At 43.8% G+C, this 12676-nt stretch overlaps 1 protein-coding gene across 3 annotated transcripts in view; it reads left to right on the plus strand.

Moving 5' to 3' along the window:
• Positions 1-12676, plus strand: part of pde8a (phosphodiesterase 8A) — a 69366-nt gene that overhangs the window by 49492 nt on the left and 7198 nt on the right. For all 3 annotated transcript variants that reach the window (XM_034296632.1, XM_013137448.4, XM_034296634.1), the window contains exons 8-17: positions 949-1089; positions 1777-1865; positions 2492-2543; positions 2688-2724; positions 4400-4477; positions 4839-4909; positions 5644-5808; positions 9303-9351; positions 9495-9627; positions 10455-10653. In XM_034296632.1, coding sequence (XP_034152523.1) covers positions 949-1089; positions 1777-1865; positions 2492-2543; positions 2688-2724; positions 4400-4477; positions 4839-4909; positions 5644-5808; positions 9303-9351; positions 9495-9627; positions 10455-10653 — 1014 coding nt within the window. The remainder of the gene's footprint in view (positions 1-948; positions 1090-1776; positions 1866-2491; positions 2544-2687; positions 2725-4399; positions 4478-4838; positions 4910-5643; positions 5809-9302; positions 9352-9494; positions 9628-10454; positions 10654-12676) is intronic.

The following is a 12676-nucleotide window of genomic DNA, read 5'->3' on the forward strand; positions in this document are numbered from 1 at the left end:
CTCCATCTCGCTCTGTCTCCATCTCGCTCTGTCTCCATCTCGCTCTGTCTCCATCTCGCTCTGTCTCCATCTCGCTCTGTCTCCATCTCGCTCTGTCTCCATCTCGCTCTGTCTCCATCTCGCTCTGTCTCCATCTCGCTCTTACTCTCTTTTCCTGAAGGGAGTGTGGCCACTGTGTTAGTGTTACCCGTCAGTGCTTTACGGCCAGCGATCGCTACTTAGCAAACCACGCAGGGCTGCGTTAGCCTTAGCGAACCACGCAGGGCTGCGTTAGCCTTAGCGAACCACGCAGGGCTGCGTTAGCCTTAGCGAACCACGCAGGGCTGCGTTAGCCTTAGCGAACCACGCAGGGCTGCGTTAGCCTTAGCGAACCACGCAGGGCTGCGTTAGCCTTAGCGAACCACGCAGGGCTGCGTTAGCCTTAGCGAACCACGCAGGGCTGCGTTAGCCTTAGCGAACCACGCAGGGCTGCGTAAGCCTTAGCGAACCACGCAGGGCTGCGTAAGCCTTAGCGAACCACGCAGGGCTGCGTAAGCCTTAGCGAACCACGCAGGGCTGCGTAAGCCTTAGCGAACCACGCAGGGCTGCGTAAGCCTTAGCGAACCACGCAGGGCTGCGTAAGCCTTAGCGAACCACGCAGGGCTGGAGTTGACGATATTAGACTCCCAGGAAATCAACAGTGTCACTCTATTGCAAGCATGCTGACATGTATATATTTTTATTAGATTTTGAGGGTATGCAAATATTTCATATAAAAATTTAAAAGTCCCCTTAATAACACATTATAATGCCTTGTAACGCAACCCTGATAGTCAGTGTGGTCCTGGGCGAAGCTGTGACGTCCCAGGCATGTTTGAAGTTACAGAAAGTCTCTCTCTCTCTTTCTTTTTCCTCTCTCTTTCTCTCTTTCTCTCCTTCGCTGTGTCTATCTCTCTCCTTTCCTCACAGTACGTGAATCCTGCCTACGAGAGCATCATGGGATATCAGCAAGGTGAACTGATAGGGAGGGAGATTCTAGAAGTGCCTAAAAGTGAAAAGAATAAGCCTGATCTCCTTGAAACCATAAACTCCTGCATACGGAAAGGAAAGGTGAGCATCTCTTGATTTCCACATCTAGTGGTGTGTTTCCAGCTTTGTCGTGCATGTTTGCTTGGTCCAGTAGCCACTGTGTGTCATATGGTGATATGAGACACCAGACACAGGATGCATCCGTCTGTTGGTGTGTGTCTGTGGGTGTGTTTATTATGAGTGGACCCAAGTTGGGTGCCGGCTGGTTTCTGGTTTGACAACAGAGAGACTGAGAAGGTCACAGAGAAACAGAGGAACAGTAGGAAACTGTCTTTTAAACCTCGGACGCTACACCAGGGGTGTCCCACATGAAACGGCTGGACCGGACGCCATTTTGGTTCTGTCCTGCCCCATAAAGCACCTGGCTAGCCTTTGATATGCCCTAGGATGACCCCCGTGTTCAAAATTCCCCCTTTTCACAACATGGAGGTCTGGATTTATTGTAAATGTTGCATTTCTTATGACTTGGAGTCATCAAGAGTAAAATCAATAGCCATAGTGAATTTCAGCTACTCTGTGGAAACATAGTATAACTGCTTTACCTTCATGCTATTCATTATTCATTATTTTTAAAATGATTTCCCGACCACTGGTCACGTTTATAATACTAATCTTTTAATATATCGCAATGCGCTGATCCCGAAACTATTTATTTTCTCTTCTAACGTTATCTCAGCATTGTCTTATTGAATCACTCTTTCCTCCTAGGAGTGGCAGGGGATTTATTATGCCAAAAAGAAGAACGGGGACAGTGTTCAACAAAATGTGAAGATCACACCTGTGATTGGACAGGGAGGGTAAGTACATTACAGCACAGCATCAGTTAGTTAATGAGTAGAGTACGCCTCTCAATACAGTAAGCACAACTTCAGTTAGTGTTTACATTGTTTTTTCTCATTGCCAGAATAAAATACAGTTTTACATTAATTTGTGGGTGAGCAGAGTACTGTTCACTTGACTTGTCTCAATAAAATACAGTAAGCCTTTACTTGATGGTGAAACGGTTCAACAACATATTTCAAAATTTCTAACGTTTTTGCTGGCACAACATATAATGCCCTACAGAGTTATTGAAGCTCTTGGTAAAGGTGAGCGGAAAAGACGGTAACGCTTTATTTTGTGGTCAGTCTGTGGATGCTTTATTGCATTTCAATTAACTATCTACAAACCCAAACCTTAATCCTCATCTTTAACCATTGCCTTAATCTTATACAAATAACAGAGTAATTAATTCACGGGTGCCATTAATCAATGTTTTTGACAAATGTATATATTCTTTGATTAAGAATTAGCATTTTCTTTTGAACGATGGAATATTTTTTTCATTGCCTCTCATGCTCATATTTACCAAGGTCTCCAGTAATTCATGTAATTGTTGACAATCCCAAGTCAGCAAATTCATGTTTCTCTTTTTCTTTCACAGTAAAATCAGACACTATGTGTCTATCAACAAGCCTTTAAATGATAACAATAAGGTATGAGGCTGAATCCCACACACGCATACAACACAATAGATAACACAGAAAGAGTTTCATTTCCTTACCAGATTTTTGTGTTATCTCTCTTATTTATTTTTTTTACCTCATGCTCTCCCTGGCTTTTGGTCTCTCCCCTTCTAGTCATCCAGTGAACGGGTGCAGGCAGAGTCTCAGACAGGTACAATCTCTCTCTCCATGCCTTCACTTATTTTTTTTCCTTAGTGTTTGTTATAGGGGTGTCGCGATATACCGTTATTGAGGATAACCGTGATATTTAAAAAATGAAATATTGATATCATGTTAATTATACACATGATGATATCATGTTAATTATATGACAATGTCATATTCACTAGGCGAAACTGAAGTTGTATTTTTCCAAAAACCCCTGTCGCATATTCATGTCACCTATAGACAAATTATGCATGTGCTTCAACAAGGAAACCGGACCTCTGCACTGGTGTTGAAATCCACTGGTTAGCCCCACTAGAACCTCGGAGAGATCCGCAAATATGTGCCGTTTTAGTAGACCATTCACATAGAAAGAAATTTCCTCTCGATTTTTCCATAGCTAAATCATGGACAAATGTGATCAAACTACAAGTCTGGACCTATACACTAGCATTTGAAATAATGCCTTTTCGTAGCCTATTCACTAGGCGAAAATGTTTTGTATTTTTCCAAAAACTTCTCTTGGGTGTTAGGCCTTGTGGATCTTTTGAGTGTAATTCATTTGCCAAAAAATAGGGGGAAAAACACAAACAAAGTTGAAGAAGAATTTGACTGATAGCATTTTTTTACTTCAACTTTCCTATAGATTTATATAATATCGTTACCGTTAATTATTTTGGCCATGATAATCGTGTATTGAAATTCTGATATTGCGGCAGCCCTAATTTGTTACAGAGATTGCATTACCCTTCCACAACACTACAGAATGTTGCATTACCCTTCCACAACACTGCAGAATGTTGCATTACCCTTCCACAACACTGCAGAATGTTGCATTACCCTTCCGGGTAGGGGACAGACATGCTGTTTCCCCTACCCGTGACGGGTCCATCATGTATCGAAAGACGTCCTCTCCCAAGACACATTCTCATGGGAATGTGTGTGTTATTCTCATGGGAATGTGTGTGTTATTCTCATGGGAATGTGTGTGTTATTCTCATGGGAATGTGTGTGTTATTCTCATGGGAATGTGTGTGTTATTCTCATGGGAACGTGTGTGTGTTGTTCTCATGGGAACGTGTGTGTGTTGTTCTCATGGGAACGTGTGTGTGTTGTTCTCATGGGAACGTGTGTGTGTTGTTCTCATGGGAACGTGTGTGTGTTGTTCTCATGGGAACGTGTGTGTGTTGTTCTCATGGGAACGTGTGTGTGTTGTTCTCATGGGAACGTGTGTGTGTTGTTCTCATGGGAACGTGTGTGTGTGTTGTTCTCATGGGAACGTGTGTGTGTGTTGTTCTCATGGGAACGTGTGTGTGTTGTTCTCATGGGAACGTGTGTGTGTGTGTGTTGTTCTCATGGGAACGTGTGTGTGTGTGTGTTGTTCTCATGGGAACGTGTGTGTGTGTGTGTTGTTCTCATGGGAACGTGTGTGTGTGTGTGTTGTTCTCATGGGAACGTGTGTGTGTGTGTGTTGTTCTCATGGGAACGTGTGTGTGTGTGTTGTTCTCATGGGAACGTGTGTGTGTGTTGTTCTCATGGGAACGTGTGTGTGTGTTGTTCTCATGGGAACGTGTGTGTGTGTGTGTTGTTCTCATGGGAACGTGTGTGTGTTGTTCTCAGGGGAACGTGTGTGTGTGTTGTTCTCAGGGGAACGTGTGTGTTTGTGTGTGTCTTTTCACTAGACATCCAGTCCAGTAAGCATAAGGACCGGAGGAAAGGCTCTTTGGACGTCAGGTCTACGACGTCTCGGGGGAGCGACGGTGAGAGTAACTATGGAAAGACCTAATGAAAGACAGCAAACATGTCTTCTGTTGAGCACTTGTTTCAGTGACAACAGCAAGACAAATAAAAAATGGGATGATCTCTATGAGAATAAATACTTACCCTGGCGTGCCTATTGAAAGGCAAGCCGTTGTCATGGCGTCTTATTTCACTTGACTAATCTCCTCTTTTACACACTTTTTTTTTTTTTTAAACCTTCCTTTAAGTCGTAAGAAAAAACGTTAATAAATGTTTCATTATACATTCTTTCTAAGCCCATTGTGTTATTTGTCAACACATTTCTGATTATAAGTTTGCTATTTTATCGTTGTCTTTTGTTGTTTTGTCATCCCATCACAGGCTCCTCCCAAAGAAGACATTCATCCATGGCTAGAATCCACTCCATGACCATTGAAGCGCCAATCACAAAGGTAAATGCAGAACTGGATACAATCACTGGTTCCTTGTGGTAGGTGCACTCTATGAAATTAGTGCACCCTATGACATTAGTGCACCCTATGACATTAGTGCACCCTATGACATTAGTGCACCCTATGACATTAGTGCACCCTATGACATTACCTCTCTTAGTCCATGGGGTTCCATCATGTGACCCCCCTCCTACTGCCCATGTGCAAAAAGGTTATATTATATAAAACAACATTGTTCCAAAGTTAACACAGATCACAGTCAGACAGAGCAAGTCACCTGACACTGCAGTTAGCCCCTTTAGGCTCATTTTCCTTAGAATACAGCTAGGTGTGTGTTCGGGTGTGTGTGTTCGGGTGTGTGTTTGTTCTTGTGGTCTTGCATCTGTGTTTGCAAATAGCATACTGCTGCATGAATCTCTGACGGTGCTTGCAGTGGCGCTTCACCCAACAATTCTTTGGCTCTAGCATAAAAAAACGACAGAGTAACTGTTGAGATGTTTCTACCACCGCTACTTGGTAGTCCTACTGCTCTTTACTGAACTGGTGCGTCCTCTCTAACAGTTATATTCTCTCTCTTTTTTTTCTCTCTTTCTCTCTCCCTCCCTAATTCAAATAATTTACTGGCACGAAAAGCGTCAAACAATTCCCAAGCGAATCCATGGAAATATGAAACCACAGATGGCAGTCGTTTAAGTAAAGAATGACACTGACCAAATGGTTGTGTGTCCATCCAGGTGATCAACATCATCAACGCAGCTCAGGAGTCCAGCCCTATGCCTGTCGCCGAGGCCCTGGACCGGGTCCTGGAGATCCTGAGGACCACGGAGCTGTACTCCCCTCAGCTGGGCACCAAGGAGGAGGACCCCCATACCAACGACCTGGTGGGCGGGCTGATGACGGTAAGGGTCAGAGGTCGGACGCGTGTACTGCGAAAAAACAGAAAGCCTTTGTGAGGGATTAGTCTCTACTGAGGGTCTATATCAGGACTCCTCTGTCTTATGTTAGGAATCTCTATGAAGGCTCTTGCACTGTCCCCGATTTCTCTCTTTCAATGGTCATCTTTGTTTTAGTCTGCACAAAGATATTAAAACAAATGTGCGTGTGTTTGATTCTGGTTTTTAAATATTAAAATCTGACAGTTTGGCCCCGACAAGGATTTTTAGCCAGCCCCCATAAGTATAGTAACTAATATGTTTGGACTATGGGTTAGGTTTTGTGTAAAACATACAGTTGTGGTTAGTGTTAGAGTTGGGGTTTGTTTTTAGGTTTCAGCATAAACAATTAGGGTGACGGTTAGGTTAGTGAGATTAGGGTTAAGTTTAGGGTTTGTGTGTGTGTGTGTGTGGCTCTGTGAGCCGGTATTTCTACATATATGTAGTGTGAGTGTGCACGGTTGTGGTAAAGTAGTGCCAAGTTGGCAGTCTTGGCTGCTGCCCCAAAGGAAGTGTTAGATTTTCCTTTGTGCTCCTGTAGGCTGAAGAGGAAAAGACACACACGGACACGCACTGAAACACACTTCTCTCTTCCTCTGGATCTAACAGTTTAGAAACATCCTGTTCTTAGCAGGACTAACTTAAACGTACAGGAGACTGTCAGATGTATGTTGAGGAGAGAGATGAGGAGCGAAGGAGGTGAGAGGAGACAATGGAGAGCGTAAAAAAGAGCTGCGACGGGAGTAAATGCAAACATCTGTTTTCTGTGTCATCAAAGCCCTTTTGAATTGTCTTAATTAGAGAGAGAGTGGGATGGAAAGAGGGGAGGGACAGACCGAGGGAAGAAGATGAGATGTTTGGGAGACAGAAGGGAGAGGGAGTAGAACTTACAGCATTGAAATGTAGCATCCTTTTGGAATGTAGCGTTGAGATAACACAGCCTAACATGCTGTTCTTAAGAGGGAGAAAAACATAAATGTCATTTTATAGGACTTGTTATCACAGAACTTTCTTATTGTGATCCTTTCTGGATTAGTACATGTGTCATGAAATCAGTCCACTATGTTAACCATTAGCTAATTGTTGTGTGAGATAAGGCTGAACTGCTTGGGTACGGCGTGCAGAACGAATGATTGTAGGCTAGTGCTGTAGTTCAGCCTTTTGATTCGCTCTGCGTTGAGTAGATAGCTAGCTTGCCACAGACGCTCTTTTCAAAGGGGCGCTGAGGTGTTTGGGTTGTGTGGAATCAGAAGAGGAAGAGTCTTTAAATAGCTGCTGTGTACAGAAGCAGTGCAGGGGTCAGACAATGTAGGGTCAAAGGTGAACCCTGCTCCTCTTCCTTTCTCACTTGCCAAGTAAACACTTTGCTCGTTCCATCTCACACACACACACACACACACACAGTGTACACTTACTCACAGAAACACTCTAGGGCTGTCAAATTCATATCCAAATTGTATTCAAATCAAGGGGAAGCGGTGCCCTCAGACTTGAGGCACCCTGTTTACAAAAACAGTGATTCCCGGGATGATCAAAAAGCATGAGTCCTGTCTCAGTCTTTCAGCAGGGCCAACCTGAGCTTTACTGTTAGAATGTAGCGGGCAGGCTGTTGACATACAGTGCCTTATGACAGTATTCAGTCCCATATAACCCATTATATTCAGTGCCATTATTATTCCAGTTATATAATTTAAATGGGTTCAGTTTGGGGGGGGGGAAATACAATTGGACATGGTGTTAAAATTGGGGTTACAAGGATATACAAATGTTTGTGACCATATGTACAGTGTCTTTGTAAAGTATTCAAACTCCTTCACTTTCTCCACATTTTGTTGTGTTATATACCTAATAAAAATTATGTTGGCTAATATGTTGGCTATAATCTACAGCGAATCTACCACCATAATGACAAGGCCAAAACACGTTTTTAGAAATGTGCCAATTCATTGAAAATATAAAATTAAATATCTCAGACATATAATTATTCTGATCATTGTAAAAGTTCCTTTGGCAGCGATCACGGCTTCTAGTCTTGTTGGATTTGTCTCTACCAGCTTTGAATACCTGGATGTGGGCATTCTCACCCATTCTTCTGTGTAGATCCATCCAATCTTACAGAGCTTGAGGGGGGAGTGTCAGTGAATTGCAATCTTCAGGTCTCTTCATAGATGTTAAATATGGTTCAAGTCAAGGCTTTGACTGGGCCACTCAAGGACATTCACAGACTTGTCCCAAAGCCACTCCGGCGTCTGGGCTGTGTGCTTTGGGTCATTGTCTTGCTGAATTACAATTCGCACCAGTCTGAGGTCACCCCAGTCTGAGATCCTGTGGAATCTGGATCTGATTTTCTATAAGGAATTCTCTGGATTCATCCTTCGTGATCCTTCATCTCCCATACCCTGCTCCTGAAAAGCATCCCCATAACATGATGCTCCCACCACCATGCTTTACTGTGGCAATGATTTGTTAGCCGTTGTTTAGCAGACTTTCCATTGTTGTGTGACGTCGCCCTCTACTGGACACAATGGGAACAACATTGAAGGCGCTTTAAAGTAAAATGTACAGACATTTAAATGTAAATATTCCGATTTTATTCAAAATTATAGTGTTTTTGGATATTATTGGATTTTATGGATAAATATTTGAATATAGCTCTAGGAACATTTTTGACAGCCCTAAAACACACACAGTATGAACTAACTGGCACAAACACTGTTTACTCATTCTGACAGGCAGACATGCACGCACATTAACCCCCCCCCCCCACTCACATGCCTCCATTTACAGAAAAAAAACATAGATACGTGCCCTAACAGCCTTGCCGTTTGTCTTGACTCTGGCCTTCTGCTCCACTGTGGCCAGACATGCTGAGAGATAATTTACTGTAGAAGACACGTCAGAATGTGTGTTTGAATCACACCGCAATTTTTGTCCCTGTATCAAAGTTAGGTTAGAAACACACACACACACACACACACACACACACACACACACACACATACACACACACTTCAGACACTGTATCTGCCTGTTGACCGCAGGTTGGGGCATTGACGTCAGGAGAAACCATCAAGAGGGACCTGGGACTATTCATCCTGGTCAGGGACCCGGATCACACATATGATAAAAGTCGTTCTTCAAAATGGATGTAAAGTTTCATTAGCTACACAGGCATAGCTCTGCGTTAAAGTTCAGACAGCAGGCTTACCCTCCTTCTTTTCCCATCCTACGTGAAGACTAATAAGGTCACGTTGGGGGGATCACCAAGGTTTAGTTTGTTACAATACATGGCTGTCTGTGCCTCCACAACACTTCTGGCTTAACAGAATACAGATGAGTAACATGTTTTTAATGATAGACCTTTAAACCTCGGCCTTCATGTTCAGACCGTATGTGCTCCAGATCAGGATACTATCAACCAGTAATTCTTGTATCTGGGTTGTTTTATTTTTCGTTCACAGGATGGCTTGCGAAGACTGTCAGGAAACGAGTACATATTTTCGACAAAACGTGAGTAACGGTACTGAAGTCCTGGGAGAGTTACAGTAAGGATTGAGGAGGACCAAAACATTTTGATTTATCTCTCCATACATCCCTGTCTCCCCCTGTGTCTTTGTGTCTCTGTCTGCTCCGACTGCGCCTTTCATCGTCAGAGCCCCACCTCCCGAGTCACCTGACCACACCCCTGTCATTGAATGACATCCCTCCCCGCGTTGCCCAGACGATGGAGAACGAGGACTCCTGGGACTTCGACATCTTCAACCTGGAGGCTGCCTGTATGAAACGGTGAGGGCTGGTTATAACACAGTTATAATGCTGTAGTAAATTGACAAGCAGCTACAGAAATATACTCATCAGACATGCGTGTGAAAAATGACACTGCATGGTAAGGATCAATTTGCCTGTAGTGTCCCCACATTTTAAAATATCATAATGAAATCTGACAGTCACTCATTCTTGTATTGTCAACAAATCAGGGTCAAAGGTCAAAAATTCTAGGATAAAGTTATACGCATTTGTAGTATGGCTTATGTCTTTTTTTCTGCCATTTTGGAATACATTGCTAAGCTTTGAGCAAACTTGTTAGAGTTTTATAATGTTACCATGTATGTAGTCTCAAGTAATAGGCCTTATGGTTTAGGAGGAGCACATCTTTTAGTTTTTTCCAGAAATATAAAACTCTGGTTGATTTATTCTGACTTAATATGTTCTTGATGCAAATGTTTTATCATGACCAGAGACACCAGCATATTTACATGCCTGTGCATTTAACAGGGCAGCCAGGGCACATGTTACAAACAATCACATGGTTATTACAGTGCCTATGGACCATTCAGTACCATTTTACGAATGTAACTTTAGTTAAGGCTGGCCAAAATAACAATAACCTAATACCTTTTACCAGGGTTTTTTAAGGAAATTAGTAATACCAAGGAAGCCTAATTCATTACTTCAGCCCAACTATATTGACAGAGCAAACAAGCAGCCTCCTGGTTGAGTACCAGAGTTATAGGACTAGGATGGCTGGGTTAAGGCACGGAGCGATGTGCTTCCACAGCCTACCCTCAGTTCGTCTCAACCCCCGACTGTCTGTTTATCATCTTCTATCCCAGGCCTCTGACCTACCTGGGCCTGAAGGTCTTCTCCCGGTTCGGGGTGTGTGAGTTCTTGAGCTGCCCAGAGGCCACACTTCGATCCTGGCTGCAGGTGATTGAGGCGAACTACCACTCCACCAACTCCTACCACAACTCCTCTCATGCTGCCGATGTCCTGCACGCCACTGCCTACTTCCTGTGCAAGGAGAGGGTCAAGGTGAGATGGCCGACGACCTGGGCCGTGCGATTTTGCATCACTGTTTTTACATCAACTGTCTTCATACAGGTGTAACTCGGTCATGGCCAGAATGGATTCAAGCTAAATGTCAAGTTGACGTCGCACTGAATTTTCGCTGGAAACTATTTCGATTGGAAGTGCTTTCTTGTGTTCTCCCTACAAACATGTTGTCTTTATTTTCCTAGCTGTACCATTTTTGGTGTTGATCACTACAATAATGCCTAGGGGTGTTTTTTTGCTGTTTACCTGTTATTTAGCTTCTCCGTTCACTAAAGGGCAGTGGAGTAAACTGGCCGGGTTGTCGTACTCTCATCTTCCCATTAATAAAATGTGACATCCGTGGATGGTCACCACCAACAGTGATGTTATAAGTCTTGTACTCTTGATTGAACATGTCTTGGAAGGGAAATACTTGAAATGCGTACCACCGTGGCCCCAGTGTATTAGTGATATTTGTCCGCGTAGCGGGAAGTATTTCACTGTCGGCAAGCGCCTTGTTACAACGCCGGTGCTCGGATCACGGACACAAGCGTGTCGCCAGGAATCCGAAAGGCAGTGGCGCTAGATAATTGGCATGTCACGGTGGCATCCAGATGGTGATGAATATTCAGAGTTAATTTCATTCTCACCTGCATCAAATAAACATAGCTTTTCATTTTGTGTTGACCAGCTAGACCGTAAAACCAACTAGAAACGTATTGGGTTGGCGGTTCTGAGTCCGGCGTGAGAGTGCCACATTGACGTTAGCTGTGAATCTGTATGACAAACATTTGAAATCTCTTCTGAAAACAGACGCCTGTTCCAAAACCGCAGCAGTGAGGTTTGTATCAAACAGGCTTGTAACACTGATGTTAAATAAACACACCACAGTAAAGTAATGCTAGGCTAATATTAATCTAAGCACTTAAAGGGGTGAATCATAATAAGGTTTCAGGGACTTTTCCGCAATTCTTTGTTTCCTCAGAAATGTAAATAAGGACCTTCTGGGAAGTCTTATTTGACTCCTTTACTCTCTAAAAAGAAGTGCTTTTCATTATTTAATTTAGGCTTGTTTAAGATTTAGGCATTAGGAGTTAGGTTTAGGGTTAGGTGTTAAGGAATAAATGCTATTCATTTTAGGTCATAGTACAGTAGCAAATAACAGGTAATAATAAATATTTTGTTCCCTACACAGAAAAATAAGTATGTGTGTGTGTCTGACAGGGAAGCAGCTGACTGAATCGATCTCATCTGGGGTTGGCATAAGAAATGCCTGGCCACGGAGTGCCGTTAGCTTCGTCTTGGCTATCAGTTGCTTTTTGAAATGGCTTTGCCAGTGTGCCCTAGGCGCTGTGCCGTCACCAAACCCAGTACAGGGCTACGCTAATGATGTGCAGATCTCCTGCAGAGATGAGGATGTTGTCGAAGACAGGCCGTCTCACACTGATAACTTTTTGAAATGGCGGTTGAGGGGAGGGGGGTGGTGTCCTGAATGTGGAGTGGATTTACTCTGCTGCTAGACCGACCCACCTGCTGAACACAATATACGGTGTGTAGGGATGTTGGCAGAGCCTTCCTGCTACTGGACATGTGGAGGAGAAAGATCCCACTGGTCATGAACACTGAGGACAGCCTCCTGGGCCTTAAAGGGGAAGGCTGGTCATGAACACTGAGGACAGCCTCCGGAGCCTTAAAGGGGAAGGCTGGTCATGAACACTGAGGACTTCCTGGGCCTTCAGAGGGAAGGCTAACGACGGACCTCAATGATATATGAAACCAGGCTAGAGTGACTGACTCCATGAAACCAGACTGACACAGTGACTGACTGGGTGACTGTCTCTGGTTGTGGCAGAACCCAGCGTGGTGTTGGAGGCCTCTTACACTTGATAGAACATCTTGTCCAACATCCAGGACAACACACCTCAGTGTCAGACAGCAGGACTGGACTGGCCTCGGGCAACAGTGGAAACTCACTTTCCTGGACTGTTCCCGAACACCGGCTCTCAGCCCTTGTTTTCAGAGC

The sequence above is a fragment of the Esox lucius genome, chromosome 2, assembly GCF_011004845.1.
Source record: "Esox lucius isolate fEsoLuc1 chromosome 2, fEsoLuc1.pri, whole genome shotgun sequence".
NCBI classification, from domain to species: domain Eukaryota; kingdom Metazoa; phylum Chordata; class Actinopteri; order Esociformes; family Esocidae; genus Esox; species Esox lucius.